The sequence below is a fragment of the Corvus cornix genome, chromosome 3 (genome assembly GCF_000738735.6).
Source record: "Corvus cornix cornix isolate S_Up_H32 chromosome 3, ASM73873v5, whole genome shotgun sequence".
In the NCBI taxonomy this organism is placed as follows: Eukaryota; Metazoa; Chordata; class Aves; order Passeriformes; family Corvidae; genus Corvus; species Corvus cornix.
In genome coordinates, this window is record NC_047056.1 from 37,472,881 (window position 1) to 37,491,621 (window position 18,741).

Below are 18,741 nucleotides of genomic sequence, written 5' to 3' on the forward strand. Positions count from 1 at the left end.
AGAACAAACCAGCCAAGACTGCCCAGTTATGATGGAAACAGTGAGAGGAGGAGAGAGAGGAAATGGCAGAAATGTAATTCTGTCCCCCTGTACAGTGTATGTTTGCCTTGGAAGATTCAAAAATGTTTGGCATCTTCTGCATGTTCTTTGAATAGACAGGGGGGTTTTTTTAGTTCTATTTACCACCCAGCAGTCTGTGGCTTTTCTTTTGATGCATGTTCTTTGTCATGACAATACAGTTAGCACATCTACAGCTATGCTGTCCTTAAGTTTTAATAGAGTTCTACTAAATTCTTAAGTGTTTATGCTCCTTATATTTTCCTTTCTACAAAAATGCTAAAGAGTGGGTCTTGTGTCCTTCCAGAGGTAATGCCTAGCCCACATAGAACAAGACACATTATTACACTATATTAAGACACTATAGCATTTGAGAAAATTCTGCAAAGTTTTACCAGTAATTATTTTTTCAGGTTTGTTCAATTGCCAGAGTTGATGAGGTTGGGCGTAATTTTAGTAAATTTAGATTTTTTTTCCTTTCCCTTGGATTCCTGGTTTAAATCTTTTCTTCTGCATGGACTGAAAAGACAGATGGCATATTTGTGCTGCAGCAAATAAACTGAGACTTAAAACAAAAAGCAACCAAAATACCCTACATGATAGCCAAAACATATGATATGCAGAAAAAGGAGCAATTATGCTAAATATAATCACATGAATACACTAACACTAATAGTTGATTCATATTGCCATCTTCCAAGAAGAGGAGAAGACTATGCATATATTTAGTTAATTTTATTTGTTTCAGCTGAGTAAAATCTGTATATAACTCCCTGCACAAGGAACATTACAATATTTCTTCCACTTCTGTGCAATGAGAAAAAGAGGTTTTATTGGCAAGATAAGTATTTTAGACAGTGTTTTAAAAAGCAAAATTTGAACTATGACATCTAGCAGAAACACCTCACGAACTTATGAAATACAAATATATGTCCAGTGTTTTACATGACTCACACATTAAAAAACCCAAACATACACAGTTTTGCTATGGAGTCAAATATATCCCTATCTAATAAAATGGCACTATAGACTAAACTCTTGCAAAAGCTTTCCCCAGATGTTCTTACAGGTTACTAGATGCTCTTGAAAGTTACAGAGGGCTGCAGGAAATGAAGTGGGTAGAAGGGACAAAGAGAAAACCCATCAAAAAATCCCACCAAGCCCACTCTTGTCTTTGATTAATCTTGCATTGAAAAATCTTTAAAGTCTCTGCAGAAAACTGATTGTTTTCTGGCATTTAGTTTTATGCTGTCATCCTTTTTTCAAATATGTTTTCTATATGTAACATATACAGATGAGCCAGATTCAATATATATGCAAGATGAGCTAGAAAACATAAGTCACAGTGGGGAATTCATTAGCTCCTGTATAATTTTGTTAGGAAAAAAATAAATCTATGTTTGCATACTCTTACCTATAGTTTATAGCATAAGAAATCTGAAAAATGCAGTAAATAAGTTAAACAAGCATTTAACACAAAAACCATATTTCATGTACATACCAGCACAGAAGAAGACAACATTTCTCAGTAGATGACAGCACGGTGTCATCTTTGAAAAGGTATTTTGCATTATTAAAGCCAGAAAGATATGGACATTCTTCCTTTGAGATAATTTAATGCATAGATATACTATCTAGTGTAGATGGCTGTTTGCATAACTTTAGTATAATGCTGATGAAGCCCTGATAGACTGTTTTCACTAATGTGACTTAATTTGCTTTTTCTAACAAACCATTGTCTATTTACATCGTCTTCATTGTAAAAACAAGCAGACCCCCCCCCTCCCCCATGTTTTTTCTAAATTAAAAAAATCCAGAAGAGAATAAGGCTACATCTACACTAGCAAACAGTTTATTGTTAATCCAAGAGCATTTCAGGGTGATTGAACACAGTCATCCACACACTTGCAGGGTTAGCAATGTCCCTGACATGCTTTAGATGGTGCCAACCATCACCTTGCCCAGGCAGAGTTAAGGAACCAGCACACCCAGGCACAGTCTGTGGGTCCATCCCTGTGTTCGGGACTGAGAAAACTTACTAGCTATAGATAAGCTATGGCCTTCAGGCATGAGGAATTTTATCAGCAATACTTGACCTTGTGGACCTCCTAGAAACACTAAATGGGGCATGGTTTTGCAGATCTCTCTACTTCTGGAAACATATTACCTTCCTAACTGCTGCTAATTCCCAGTCCAGTTTCCTCTAGTCTTCTGATCAGCCAGGTAACTGACAGCAGGACTCTTTTACCCTCCTCCATTGCTAAACAGTTTCTGCTTCATGATTTTTTAAAGTAGATTTCTAACTGTATAAATAGCATATAAATTCATACTCAGTCAAAAGAATTTACTTTAATAGAAATTCATGCCCTCACTCTGATAAAACAGTAATTTAGTTTGAAAATGTACTAAAAATGGGTTTACACAATAGCAGAATCTTTAAAAGAGCATGAACAGCTCTTGAATGATTTCCCCAAACAATATACATTAATTTCTGCATCTGACATGTCTAAAATTATTTTTATTGTAAGATCTGTCTTTAAACTTTGACCATTTTAGTTTGTAACTTGAAAATTACCTCAAAAATCTATTTAAGAAAAAAAAAGAAAATAACCCTTACAACTTTTGTATATTACTAAACAATTTTACTTTAATTTTATGTACGGAAAAGGGATCATTTGAAAGATACAGATGCATGACCAAAATCATTGTCTTGTAATGGGATGCATTACCATAGACATTAAACAAAAACAATTGTCCAGATGCATTGTCTTAGTCACAAAACTTTAAACACACCATGTTGAGTCCCCAGGGCTGTGAACACACAGGTCCCTATGGCTACTGAGTGCACTACAATAGTGGGGCAGCATTCACACAAACAGTCATGAACTCACTCTGTCCAGCGCACCAGCACCACTCTGCCAAAACCACTGGTGGGAATTCAAGCTGACCCTGACTTACAGGTGTGTGGTGGTGGCAGAGTCAGACACAGAAATACTGATCTGTTTCACTCCATTTCCTGGGTGGGATGTAGAGCTTGCAGAAGTAACTGAGCCAACAGCACAAATTTGGTCTCATGAATGTTGTGTTCGTGCAAACATAACAAGTCTATTATAATGTTTGTTATGACACATCTTTTTTCAGACTCCAAAATTCTCCCATAGATGGCATAAGCAATTAATCAGCTAGTGTTGGTCAAACACTGCCCTGTGCTTACCTCTGCCTTCACAGTTTCCTGACTGCTATTCTTTCTGTACAAAAATTACCTCATTTAATAGCAGCAAGCTCACAACTTGGAAACAAACCTTCCATCCTGCAGCCTACATATTCATGAATATGCAGTACTGAGGTAGGAAGACCTTGGAGAAGTACATTGCATAAAATAATCCCTTCAGGGTAATTAGTAGTCAAAATGAGAATTACAATTGTCTGTAAAACACACACTTCATTCTAATGTTCAGGCCTGCAAATTACAGAAAATGTGCCCTTTAAATTTCAGAGAGAGGTTATAGCTGGATATCAGATGTGGTTTTGCCTTGCCTGCTTCACATGTTTACAGTTTTAACTTCTCATTTAACCACTACCACACTATGATCCAGTCTTGAGGAAATAAACCTCACCACCTCTAAAACAGGCCCTAGCAGAGAAAAGATGGTCCAGCCCTTATAATGATAAGTAGTCTGCCCAGTCACTTATTTCCAATCAATAATAGAATGTGCCTCAGCAACACCTTGGAAAACACACACATTTGTACAGAATGCAGAAAACCATATTTAGCTCTTTCCTGAGCACACAGAGCTCTTTACTCAGCTCCTAGAAGAGTGTGTATGCAACTGCATACCTACAAACACAACCTACTTAGCTCATGTACCCAAAAAATACCAAATGCTTAATTAGTGCTGAACTCAGAGACTGGAACACAGGACAGTACAGCCCAGGCACAATACTCACCAAAAAAACCAAAACAAACAAACCCTACTACATTCAAGACTACCATCTGCAAAAGAAGATCCTCTGTATGCTGCTCCCATTGGTAATTCCTGTATACCTCACACATAAGACACAGAAGACAAAACTACCCTCAGTCACAAGGACAATAGTGGTGGGGGTGCCCTTTTGCACTAACTTAACAGTTAAAGCACCTTTTTCTCCATAGACCACATGAAACAAGCAGCAAGTGTTTCACTTATATCAAAAGATCATCCTCAATAGAAATTAATTCCAAAGAAGCAGATACTCCCTCTAAACTACGTTCAGATCTCTGCACTGACTATCAAGAACAAGATGTGGGCTGTGCCTTTACCTTGTTGAAAGCTTGGAGACAAGTAACATTGAGTGCAATTTTCCAATGGGTGTTTCCCTTGCTCTTGAAGAACATCAGCAGAGAAAACAGAAATTCAGGGACACTAAGATACTACAGATATAACACACCAAAGTATTAATGAAATTGAAACATAGTTCCAGTTATGTAGTTCTTGTACATCTATGGACCTGAGCCAGGCTGTAACTGAGATTCCTGACAGGCACCCTAAAACATCATGGTCCAAAACTGGATAGGCAGCAAGTCCATCCTAACATTGTGAAAAACAATTTAACCTTCTGTAGAAGCATGAAAAATAAGTTAAAAATGAATACAGAACAATAAATCTTTTTGCTACAGTGTGCCATCTCCTAGATAACCCACATTGTTTATTCTGATCCTCTCCCAGTCACAGGGGCTTTCTCAAAACCAAAATGAGGAACAGGCCTTCAAGGTGCCTCTTCTCATGGCAGGAGGTTGGAACTAGACAATCTTTAAGATCCCTTCCAATCCAAAGCATTCTATAATTCATTCAAAGCATGTTCCAAGATGCTAGTTAAAATATTGAAAATTAACTTAGTATCTGATGTATGTAACTTTTTATAATCTCTAAAATTAAAAAAATCCCTCAAAACACAACAGAGGAAATAGCATTACTTTAAATACAGCTGCAAACAGTATGTTAATGAATGTGGGTTATTTGATTTTAAGATGTTTCAATCTTGCAATTTTTACCACTTTAATTTGTGGATGCTTTTTTGGGTCGGTTGGTCAGGGGTTTTTTTTTGGCAGGGGATGAGGGGAGAGGATAATATGGACCAAATGTTTTCCATCATGGTTCTCTTTTTCATATACTTTTCATATTTATTCCTATATATTTTCAAGGAGTATTTGTGACTTTTATAGTTACTTAGAAAACTAAATATTTTAAATCAAAGTTTAAATAAGCTGTACAAATTCATTAGGTCAGGTTTCTCTGAGCTAAAAAAAATGGTTAAAAGAGATTTTTGCGGAAAAAAAATGCTCCAGCAAAACCTGTAAATTACAAGAATTAAGTTATCGCAACAAATCCTTATTGACAGGTTAGTGATCCTGCAAGCAGTGCACTATTGTCCACCAGTACTTAAGAACAAGCTTCCAGAAATCAAATTGTCTGTGGGTGCCACCTCTAACGCACATAAAAGTCATAGCACCTTCAGTAGATATCTCCACAGCAAATTTCATTACTTTTTCCCATTTACAAACTCAAATTCACATGGGGCTAATATTTTTGTTTGCAAAGAATGAGATATGCACAATTTCAGCTCCTCCTAATGGCACTGTATCAGTGGTGTTCAGTGAAAAGTTACTTCTTAGTAATTACCCCATAAGCACTAGAAATATCCATTTCTTCTTTGAAAGAGATGACTATAAAACACAATGATACAACTTGAAGAATTCCATGCCATTTCTGATGTTGCAGTGGTCCAGTAGCAGGAGAATGAAGCAGCTTTATGCATCAAAGGGAAGAAACCCACTTTTCAGTAGAACGTTCTTTCCCTTATTTCCTGGCAGCAGTTTAACCATCTGTAGCTTCTAAGAACAATTCCTAAGCACAGTTACTTTGCCCGCATACATTTAAGTGCCAGAGTAGAAAAACTCAAACATTTGATTTTAGAATGCCCCAAACATCTACCAAAGTCCCAAAGAGCTGCCATGATGTACAGTACAACTGATCAGCAGATGTAATTACCATGAAACACAGTGTTTCACAAATATTTGAAATAGAACTGTTTCAATCCTTACTGTCAAAAATTGTCAATAACACATTCTTAAAAAGTTCTTGGGGATTTTTTAACCATATTTTTCTAACCATCCATTGTGCTAAAGGAAGGGAAATACTTCTGAGCATCCTCCCAGCAAACAGGCCAAAACATTGAGTATTTCTAATGACAATTGCAAGACCTTCACTAAAGTATTTTTAAGTATTTATCCAATTAATTAGTATGCATTCAAATTGATGTCCCAAATAGGACAGGTGCTTAAAACATAGAGCATTGTTAACCTCAGCAGAGTATCTGTATACTGAAAGCTGGGTATGCACTCTAAGTATCTTCCTGAGATGGGCCATTAAGGCAGAAAATAGAATCCAAAAGACATTAGTTATTATAATTTAAGTCTTCTAAACTCAAAATAACATAAGTTTTCCTTATACTTGACTTCTCTGAGCTAGAAATACGTATTGTAAACTGAATACAACCCCTTAAGCTTTGCCCCAGATAGCTATACTATGCGAATTCAGGCATTTCTGACAGCAGCTATTCAATAATTACCCATCACATTAGCATGAACCATGAGAGACAGAGCCCATAATATGTTGCAGCAGTTCCAACACAAATTACTTTGCAGCCCCTGGTGGGAGAAGCTCACAGGTAATGCCATTGACTACATTATCTCATACCACCACATCCTATGAACAGTGCATGCTTATTTTAAATTCAGTTCTGATTTGTAAAAAATCAGCTAATTTCATTATGTGCATGCACAGAAGTAGACAACACAAATTCAAGTTTACGAACTGGTCCTAGATCAGTTACAGGCACAATTTCTTAGAAATAGTTAGACCAAAAATATAGTAGACAATTGGTAATTAAAACCTAATACCTTCATGTTTTAGAATCCCAGACCAGAACATTAAGCATGAAAACTATAGGTGGGAAACAGATTTAATGCCAAGGTAAATTTTATGGCAGCTTTTAGATCTAACAGAATTTCTCACACAGCGTATCAGCCTGCAGACTGACACAGTTATTAAACATTCAATAACAGTATTTGCCACATGTGAACGAAGAAATTGTGTTCTTGCATTATAAATGCTGCCTGACATTTGAGGAGAGACTCCTCTGTAACCATACTGTACCCTAATAAAATCACCTTCATCTGATTAGATTGCTGATAGATGATTGCAGGAACATGTTGCATGCTTGAGTGGAAATCCAAGGCTCCAATCATCAGCAATGGATTTGCAACAGCTGCAGACAGTAACATACTATTTAAATGTCACGTGCAGTGAGAAACAAAAGATTCAGTCAAAGTGTTACTGAAATCCATTTAATTACAAAAAACTATCCCTGAACACATTAGACACATTGACACAGTACATGCAAAAATATGTATCAAACAAGCTTCATTTGAAAGAAAATGTGGGTCTGGTTTGTGAAATAAGTGATGGAGTAAACAGAATGTTAGGGTTTGGAACTGACTCCACTGGGTCTTCCTGAGTTTATTTTTCCTCTGGTTTTAATATAATCCTGTTTTGTCCATGGCTTTCAATTATTGATTCCCAATTCAGTTCAGGTCCCTGAATGACTGCATGTTTCCTACAACTCAAATAGACAAACACATGAATGGTATAATGGCCTCCAAATAATATGTGGAAACAACTTCTTGGTCAACATCCAACAAAAAATACAGTAACTGTAACACTGCTCTCACTGCTTGGCTCAAGACTATGTAACGGCAAAAGCACATCACGCCAGTGGCAGTCTCTCACACCTCCTGCCCGTGGCAGCAGAATACAACACAGTGAATTTGGATTCCACTTGCCTATTGTGTTCATGCTAGGTGTAACTAAGACTTGGGATGGATGGATATAATCTAGGTAATTTTTTTCAATTTACTTATGAGAAATATATTGGTTATATTTATCCTTTATATCTCAATCTGATGATAACCAGCTTCCATTAGAGAAGTGTTCTGGTTACACAAATTTCACAACACGAAATCATAGAGCAGTCCATCCAACCTAATATCTTCTTTTTAGTAGAAAGTTAGTAGTAGATACCCAGAATGTGTGCTAAAAATTTAAGTATCATTATGTAATGGGCACAGGAATCTCCCTGTGGTTGATTTGAACATCACAATAACAGGAAAAGAACACTGCATCAGGTCAAAATAGGATGTTATAATCAAACAATATTAAGTCTTTATGACAGCCACACAGCGTGAGTACGGAATAAGTTCCTTGCTACAGCGCATCATCAGAATATTTTTCAGACATTTTTAGAAGCAAAGTACTTTGAAAACATTAAAGGTGCTGTCATGGGTTAGCAAGCATAGTCCTGGAAGGGATGTCCTTGCTAAGGGGTGCTTACAGCTTCCTCTGTGACCTAACAGAACCCATCAGCTGGCCAGTTTGAATATGGACAATTCTTTAAGCCACTTAAAGTTGTGACTGCCTCTGTGATCCACACTTAAGAATAGAAACATCCCTCCCCCCAGCTCTGTCTCATTTCTGTGCTGGGACAGGTGGCTGCAGGTCCCATGCAGGGGCCAGCGGGCCCGGCCAGGCCCTGCTTGAGCCAGGCTGGGCTGGGCCACGGCCATCCTGGAGCCGATGGGCCCTGTTCCACCTGCGGAACCCCCCCACAGCCCTGCTGTGGGCAGCCGGGCAGCTCCCCCCTCCCCTATGGCCAAGATTCAGCTGAAGCTGCACGGCTGTCTGGCAAAGATCATGTGACCAACAGCGATAAGCTTCATTCCAGCTGCAAGGCCTAGGTGAGATTAACCCTTTTAGTGCTGTGAAGAGCTGAAAACCTGAGGGAAGAGAAAGAGGAGATGCTTAAAGCTGAAATTCTGTTGTAAAGCTGTGATATATCAGAGAATCCCATTGTAATTTCATGAAGGCATGGGAGGTGGAGCTTTCAACTTGTACTTGTGAGCAAAAGCACCTGCGCTGAGATAGGCAGATGCTGACACAGCTGTAATTTCATGATAAGTTTGAACAGGGAGAGATGGAAGCGATGAGGACTTTTGCTCCAAATGGGAAAGGAGAAAACCTCAGTTCCTAGAGATGCTCCCAGAGATAGTCCTAAAGATGAAGATGAGGAAGACCCTTTGCTTCCAGGGAAGGAGAAGGGCCTCTGTTCTTAGAGATGAAATGCTACCAGAGATGGGTGAAGAGAACTTTTGTTTCTGAACGGCTCAACCTTAAAATTGTACCCCAAAAAACTTCAAGAGTGGACCCTCGAAAGCAGTTGTGGGAAAAGCTGCAAGTTGGGGGCAAGGGACTCGCATGCAAGCAGAGAGACCTCTTCTTAAATGGACTGAACAAGGTTATTTGGAAGTGGGCGGCTGTCTCGTTGTGATAATGTGTTCATAGCATGGGCAAGAGAGACTCCTCTTCCTAAATGGACTGAACAAGGTTATTATGGAAGTGGTAAACAGACTGAACATCTCAAGGGTTGTCTTTTTACATTGTCAGTGGGAGAAGGGAGGAAGGTGGGGGGAGGAGAAGTGGTCTGAAGATGTGGTATAATTTTTTTTTCCTTCTTTTAGGTCTGTTAATAAACTTCTTTATATTCTCTCAATTTTGGTGCCTGCTTTGCATTTCTCCTAATTCTTATCTCACAGAAGATAAACAGTAATGAGTATTTTGGACCAAACCACTACAGGTGCACTTACATTCAGTTTTGGTTTGCAAATACCAAATCTTCCTTTTAGCACAGTCAAAGGAATTATTACAAGAGCTGCAAATGATCTAGGATTTGGTCAGATGAACACAAGCTGTGCTCTGCTCACTTTCTATAACATCAGACCCTTGATACCGACTGTCTCAAGGAGGATATAGAAACTGTCATTTACAAAAATTCACTTCCTCTTCAGTGAAACAAGGGGCATCCAAAAATTTGAAGAAAAGCTGTTGGCTTGTTAGTATTCAGCTATCAGTCTTTACAAAGTTGTCACTGATTCCTACTAAAAGACAAACTTTCAACTCACCTGAAACTGCCTCTTATCAAATGATGAAGCCTCTACACTATCTGAAAAATTTTTCAACAACTCTATCACTAAAGAAAATGCAAAGTTCTGTTCAAAACAACTGCTTACTTTTAAAAGGCAGTTGTGAAGGGAAATGAAAACATAGCAGCTGAGCACAATCACAAATTACTCATATAAGACAGAATAAAACACTGAAAGCCCACTTAATGCTCATGTCTTCAAGATAAAGTTTTCTGCAACTGAACTACAGATACAAAAATAAAATGAGCAACAAAGGTGGTGGTGGTGTTTTTTATTCTTTATTTGACAGTGTTAATAACTGAAGACCAACACCTAAAAGAGGAGAGGATTTGCTTGAAAAAAGCATTATAATCTTCAACATTTTTTGTTTGATCTTTTACAAAATGATGGCATTTCCACACATGTAAATAAAAATGATGGTATCAATACAGGAAAGATGAGCTTAATTTCCTGAGACCATTCAGCACAGAGCAAAAATTACTGACTCCCTTTGGGTTTGCCAGAATGTGTATGAAAATTTCAGCTCAGAAAAACTATTTTTAGTTATTGGTGACATGAGAAAACTGATAAACAGTTCCAAAGACCTGGCTTGTCTCAGTTTTAAGACTTTTATGGTGAAAAAAAAAAAGTATATCATATATATAATTAACCAATCTAAACAATACCTGTTATGTTTGCTAATAATGGGTTTTGATACAGAGACTGTGGCCCACAAAAAAAATCCAATATATTGTAGAAATATTGTATTTACACTGATGAGGAGTGAATAAGTATTCACTTAATTTAAAAAAAAAAAAAGGAGGATAGATCTTGACTATAAAAGCTTTAGCTTCTATTTCCAAGATAAATAATTTAGCTTTTTGTCCCTATATAGAATTAATTCTATTTTATAATTCAGTTTTTCACCTATCATTGATTTTTCTGAACTGAGAAGTAGAATAACAGAATTTCTTTATAAAGGAAAAATTGATCTACTCCAGAATGAGGTTACTTTGAGAATACCTGTAAAAAAAAGATCTAATTATGGTTTCCTAAAGAAGAATCTGAAAAGAAGTGTAGAGGTGACATAATTTGGAAAAAGAACCTCAAAGAACCTTAAAAATGTTTAAATACTATGGAAAGCCAACAGCTGTGTGTCTTTCTCCATAATCAAGCATTTGAAGTAAATATTTTTAATCTCTAATTGCTATTAAGTATGTAAATTTAAAGGCCTAACCAAAGTCAGCGTAATACAATCGCAGCACTTTCACAGGTTACTCCAAAGTCCCAAGGTGTTGTTTTCAGTACTGCTCCCCTCTTCTTTCCTCCTCAGAAATGCACTGATGGCTAAAACACCCCCACCCACACCTCGAGAGGATTTAAAATAGAGGGAAACAACCACATCATGTCATCGTTTAGGGCAGCTTTATATGAGGTAATCTAGGCAATTATCAGCATGGAAACCTGACACCAGTCCTACATACAATACATAGCTAATATGGTGCTTGATTAATAAAAGAGGGATGTGTAATTAACGCCAATCAATGAGGATTTATGGTAACTAGACTATCAAACTAACCTGACACTTTTATGAGATTACAAATTTAGTGGAACATCATAATAGTGATGTGGGAATTTACCCAGATTTATGTGTGGCATTTGATACGGCACTGACATTTTGATTAAGAAACTAGAACACTGTGAGATCAATGTTAGAGACATTTAACTGATATGTTTCAAAATGTAATTTCCCACAGCAAATCATCCAATGTTTTTCAAGGTGACTTGCAGTGATCATCTCCTAGCCCTATGCTATTCAAAACATTTCTTAATGATCTGGATGAAGGCACAAAGTAATTACTCATAAATATTACAAATGGCCCAAAATCTGAGAGAGTGGAAACAGTGAAATCTTAAAGTCACTGACAAAGCCACATAAACAGCTTATCTGAGACCAAAAACATGATATGGCATTTTAAAACAGCCAGAAATGAAGCCACAAATTAAAGAAAAGGCTCAGGACAACCATATTCTCTCTACACCTCCCTGAAAAGATCTTGAAGCCAGGTGGGGGTCAGCCTCTTCTCCCAGGCAACCAGTGACAGGACAAGAGGGCACAGCCTCAAGCTGTGCCAGGGGCAGTTCAAGTAGGACATTGGGAAGACTTTCTTCACAGAAAGGGCTGTCAAGCATTGGAACACTTCATTATGGCACTTAGTGCTACAGTCTGGTTGACAAGGTGCTGATTGGTCAAAGGTTAGACTTCATGATCTTGGAAGTCTTTTCCAACTTAAATCATTCTGTGATAAGAATCCTTGTATCAATTTAATATTTCTGAAGTAAGATTATCTGGTATTTTAATTAGCACTACTACTCCATCATACTCACTGTGATTTTTTTTTAATAGAATATATTACCTGAACCATTCTCTAATGCATAAGGCAAACTAACGTGGACAGCAATGAAATAAATGAAAAATGCAAAGTAAAGAGGCTTCTTGGTATTAAGTAACATCCCAGAATCTAAAAAATTACTCATAGTAATATTATGACATTGAAAATATTATAGTATCTCCAGGGACAGACAGACATAATTCCTTTAACAATAATCATTGTACACAAAGAACAATGAATAAATAATATAGCAATGTATCAATACCTTCCTATAATGAGGTGATAGTTCTTTACTACATTCATATTTTGATAACATCATTAAATTTACTACTTTGCTCATGATACTTTAAGTACTACAGGATTTATTTCTTTTCTCAACTGAAACTGAGTTCTGAGCTAATCAAAGCAAAATGAGATGAAAAATGAAACATATTTCATCTGAACAGTGATATTTGAAATGTATAGCTTTGGATGCTTGAAAGAAAAAAAATCATTTGGTAAGCTGCATGTTTAAAGCATACAAGCTGAACACTATTTTCTTGATTTCTTAGTCCAGCCTATTTCAGATGAGCACAGGCTCCCTATGGAACAGACTATGAAAAGAACAGATAATATTGCTGTCCTCAGTGCTAAACCTAATGACAATAAACAAGCAGGGAAGGAAAAATATGAGAAATGTTCAAAAATATAAATATCATAAAAAATAAAATTGCAAGATCAGAAGCACACAGGAGGAATGGGAATAATAATAGGAAAAGCTACATAATTAAAAAAGCAAACATGCTTCCTATGGTAAACTCTTTGCTCTCAAACATACCCTACAAGAGTGAGACTACTGTACAGTGGAACCAGACTAAAATCACATATAATGACCGATACTAAAAAAAGCGACCAAACTTGGAATATAAATCTTTACTCTGGACAAGGGAGACTGCTATAGAGCTTGATTAGAAGGGTGTACTGATATTTAAGAAAATAGAGATGCTTCCAAAAGTTCACAGAAGTCCTGTTGATTCTTTTAGAAATGGTTTGTTGAAGGCTAGCATGTTTCAGTAACTGGAGCAGAGACAAAAATGCTTTTCAGTTATGATGAGAGACAGCTGATGCAGTCTTCATCAGGAACAAAGAATTCAAGGTAACAGTAGCGAGATATATCAAAGTGGAAGAGAAGTACATTTATATTTCCATTAAAGTGATTTTCATTTTTCCTTATTCCCAATACCTTAAGCCATGTCTGACCTATAATCCTCTTTAACCCTTTAATTATTCCTGAGATTTTCAAATCTACAGCAACTCTTTTTGCACATCAATTGAGAATCTCAAGAACACATACGGAACAGTAATACTTTTTCCACAGGTTTCTAAAGTTCAAAAACATTTGCCCTACAATTTGCCTTGGGGACATGGAAATGTCTTTCAGAAACCAATGCATGTTCACTGGAATGAGGAACTAATGTGGAGCTTATTCCTATGAAATCATCACTCCAGTGGTTAGCTCTGTCTCCTAAGAAAACAGATGTTATTTCTGTGGCTCTTGATGACTTTTAAAAAACATGAGCCTACAAAGAGAAAGGAAATGTAATAGCATGTTTATATACAGAAGGAGAAAAAGTCCTCAATCAGAAATTCACTTCAATGGACAATAACCAGAAAGTGTTCTGCATTTCAGAGAACTGTAAAAGTCTAACAAGAACACTCCTTCAGTAATATTTCATTTGAATAAGGAAAGGCTAAATACTTTAGTATCACATATATTCTGATCACCTGTAACGATGAGCATGAATCCACAAAAATTATATCAGAAATACCCTTGGGACCTGTTTCAGTGGCGGGCTTGGCAGCGCCAGGTTAAGAGTTGGACTTGGTGATCTTAAGGGTCTTAAATGATTCTATGGTTCTAAGCAGTAACAAAATTATGCTCGTATAAGAAGATCATCTGGAAATTCACAGAACCACACCTATTTCCAAGCACACCTGCACAGCTACATACAGTGTTTCTAGCTGAAAGTGTTTTGAGACAGACACCAAAAGTACAAGGTTATCTCTCATTTAATGAATGGTCCTAATTTGTGAAACAGCTTGAAAGATTAATTTGACCCTCATTTAAAACAGCTAAAGTTGACTCTTCCATTTTCTAATTAATATAATTAAAGTTTGTTATAAAAGTGACGTGAGTGTTTTACAATTGCAGCAACATGAGTGTTCATACCAGCTTCATCTTTTTGAAGCTGTAGAAGTTTGGAGTGATTCTGATAGACTGTAAATAATGTGAAAAAACCCCACACTGATCTCTGCTTGGGAGCATATCGGAGCACATACCAAATCACAGTGCACTTAACATCAAGATAATCATTATATCTTCTACAAATCATTTATAAATTTTATTTAACTGAACTGAAATTTGATTTCCATTGTTTACTGATATTGTCAATTATTCTATTTACATTCTTGCAACCAGAAGAATTAAAGTCTGTAATTCTGTCAAGAGACTAATTTCATACAAAAATACATACGAACTAGTATTTTGGAGGAAAACACATTACCTTGTGTTTTTGTATGTTGCAAATTGGTGCTTATGGAAATTGAAAACTGATGAAAAACCATATTTTAAATGAAACATGTCTTGGGGGAGAAATAATGGAGGAATTTTTTTTTTCCTTAAACAGCAGTATTTGCAGTTTGTTGATAACTTTCAACTAACAGCCTTAAAGCTTCTTCATTGCACATCACTGTAAAGAAGCATGCACACTGTGCAGCTATTTAAGAGAGACAAAACTGTACAAACTTTGTCATAACAATTCAAAAATGAATATTTAATGATAAAATGTGCCTTAATCTTCCAAAGATTGTAACAGGCAAGAAAAGCCTAGAGGTTTCAACCCATGATTTAGTTAAGGTTATTTTTATTCTGTTCCACACAGACTATTTTACCAGAGCAGAAAAGAATGGCAAATCCTTGGAAACACATCTGTAGGATCTCTGTTATTTCCTACTTGGAGCAAGACACAAAACAAAAGACTTAGTAATTTAAGCTTTTGAACTGGAAGATTTCCCAGAAAGTAAAGATGTGTTTTCACAGTGATTGAGGCTGAGGAAAAGAATCCATCCCAAAACATAAGAAAGATGTCTTTCAGCAACCAGAGGACCTCAACAAGCCATCACTTCAAATATCTGATGCAGGATTACTGAATAGGTAAGTAAAAAAATAAGTTAAATGCATTTAATTGCTTAATTTTTCTTGACTAGATTGATATTGCTGGAAATTCTGGTTGAAGAATCATAAAAATTAGGAGCATTCTTGCACCTCAGTCTGGTTCAGTTCTAACACTACTGAATAGAGTGGTTTGTAGCTGATAAAGGGAAAATGTGTCAGTTTGGAAATAAAGGAACAGCACACTTCTGCAGTAACAGCCTCATGCCTGTAGTTCATGTGGTCTGAAGCCACATTAGCCACATGTCTGTCTAACATAGGGTATCTTCTGAAATTTGTTCAGTGATACCTTACTGAAAGATAATACTGATCCTTGGCTCTGCTAGGTATGCAACTTGCCAGAGGCATTGACAACTGGAGTAATGGGGCTTAGTTGACTGGATATTGGTTGTTTGCCACAGCATCAGATTTTAGTTTTATGGTCAGTGTTTTTTTCTTCTCTCTCCATAAAAATGGTATTTTGCCTCTGCTTTTAAAAAATAAGAATTGATTCAATGAGAGAATGGGTTATAGCTCAGGAGGCAGGGCTGCCAAAAGTGTCATTATTTCAGACCTTTTTCACAAATATACTAGATAACAAAAGCTGTAAATTGGCAGCTGCAAGTCAGTCAGGTACATTCTGCCAATAGGTGACAAAACTGGGAATTGTACTGCCCAGAGAACAGCATTTGAATGTCTAACACCTGCCACTTTCAAGGTCATGGTCTTTGTGGGTCCCTTCCAGCCCAGGACATTCTGTGATTCCTGGGTGACTGAGCCACTGCTACAAGGTGCACACCAAGAAGCAGAAGCCCAAAGGCTGCCAGACCTCAGTTTCTGTTGGCTGTGCATGGACTCAGCCATAAATCCCATGCTATTAAAACAATCATTTGGTATCTAAAGTTAGATAAAAATATTTCCTGACACCATTTGTGGCCAAGCATAGGAGACACCTATGGAACTGTATGGACACATCACTTCACACCTGTCTTGCTAGGGAAGACAAAGAGAAGGTTACATGAGAGCAGGTGAGCGACTCTAGAAAAAGCCATTTGTGGAGCCCCAATCTGCAAATCATTAATGAATAGAATCCTTTCATACACAGAAAATTTGAGTTTACCTTTAAAATCTCTGTCGTGAAGGAACACACAAATTAGGCTTTTTCCTGAGAAGGAATTACCTCTAAGACATCTTTAGTATTAAATGCTGTAAATATCTAATACATGAGAAGATATAAGTATACATAAATAATGTTTTGAAAAATCTTCATTAAGAATTTGAGATATCTATGCTCCTTCTTACTCAGTCTTTTTATTGTTGTCACTTCAAGAAACAAAGGAAGCAACAGCAAGAAGATGTGGGAGAAAAACTATTATCAGTGTGAAGAACCTGCTCCTGTGGACAAAGCCCAACAAGCAAGTTCTGATGTGCAAGATGATGGAAATTTGAAGGTTTCAAGGCAAAGATATACACAATAATTATAAAACAAGCACTGACAGAAACATTTAAGTATTACATCCTGCATTTAACCTATGCATACTCAAAAATTTATGAGTTTTACTTCAGTGCAAAAGATGAAATAAAATCATTTCCTCCTTCATTCCAAATAGCAACTGACCAAAGTTCCTCTCTTTTGCAAGACATCAGAGGTATATTATCTGATACTGAACAGCTCTTTTGAAGTGTACCCTATGTGTCACTTTACATTCATTACTGAAATTCTAACATGGTTAGAATTGTTACAAAGAATTAGTCTTATAAGTGCCACAGTACTTGGAGAAATATGACAAAATCTTACCGCTACATTTCCATTGCACCCTCGGGACTGGCAAACACCTTTTATTCTGTTGGGAATAAGCACATCATCCCAACAAGATGGGCCCTTCAAAATAAAACCAAAGCATATAAAGATTACAATTTACTTCAGAAATAAACATATAAAACTTGATATTGTGCTGCTTTTCCTACCTGTATTTCTTTTAGGTTTTAGCTAGACAGTTTTATCATGATTACACTGAAAGAGATCATCCAGGTTATATAACAACATTCACCAGTAAAGCTCAGGCATGGACAGGACATGTGGTCCCTCCACCCTAAGGTCAGTGCTGGCTCTACATAAAGCCTTTACTAAACTGTAATACAACATAATGAAAGTGTTAAGTGAGAACTGTTATTAGATTTCTGGATATTTACATTAGCTCCCATATTTATCAGTCATTAGTAAAGAAACTTAAAAATCCCCCAACCCCTTCTCCAACAAAACAATATAAAAACCCAGAAAAAAAAAGGTCAGAAAATCCTTATCAAATTTTGCAATGACTTTTTGAATATAAACAGTTTACTTATGAGTATAGTAAAAACTGGAAAAAATAAAGATTGCAAATCATCATTATCAATATTTCACAACTGCAAAATAATTGGTAAACAGGATAATCTATCCAAGAAGAAAATTTATATATATAGCATCTATAGGAACATTTATAACCATATTTTGCATCACAAAAAAACTTGGTGCTCATATGTGTTCTCTTTTTATATTAATTTCATACCAATTAATATTTAATTCACAGATGATAAAATTAATCTGAGCAACAAATATGAAGCTTACAGGTATCCACATACATGGTAGAAATAAACAACTAGGGTATCAAAAATGAAAGTATTTGGTACTTGGATTACTCAGTGTTTGGTATAAAGTCACTGCCCAGGAAATAACAGAAAATCTTTATCCAGAAGAGAAATTATGGCAGTCAAGACATTAACCACATTAGTGAAATTAGTGACTACTTAAAACAGTTTAATTACAAAATGATCCAGTGTCACATCTAGATCCATATCCTTTTAACTCTGTATGAGGCATTTCTTCAGCATAGTGTAGGCACAGCTGAAATGATTTTCAAATTATCTTAGTAGTGCGAACTTAGTTATAAAAGGTTGATCCAGCCTATCTGGAAAGTTGAGTAAAACAGCTTAGTCTTCACTGAGCTCTGCTCTCTACTGTCATCCACCTGAAGTGCTGGCATTTGAGGTGATACCATGAAGAGGTA

At 36.5% G+C, this 18,741-nt stretch overlaps 1 protein-coding gene across 2 annotated transcripts in view; it reads right to left on the minus strand.

Moving 5' to 3' along the window:
* The window catches only part of PRKN (parkin RBR E3 ubiquitin protein ligase), a 697,917-nt gene that overhangs the window by 365,795 nt on the left and 313,381 nt on the right, over nucleotides 1–18,741 (minus strand). The window contains exon 5 of one of the 2 annotated variants that reach the window (XM_039569206.1): nucleotides 17,493–17,576. The exons of the other annotated variant lie outside the window; for it this stretch is intronic. Coding sequence (XP_039425140.1) covers nucleotides 17,493–17,576 — 84 coding nt within the window. The remainder of the gene's footprint in view (nucleotides 1–17,492; nucleotides 17,577–18,741) is intronic. 2 annotated transcript variants of the gene reach the window in all.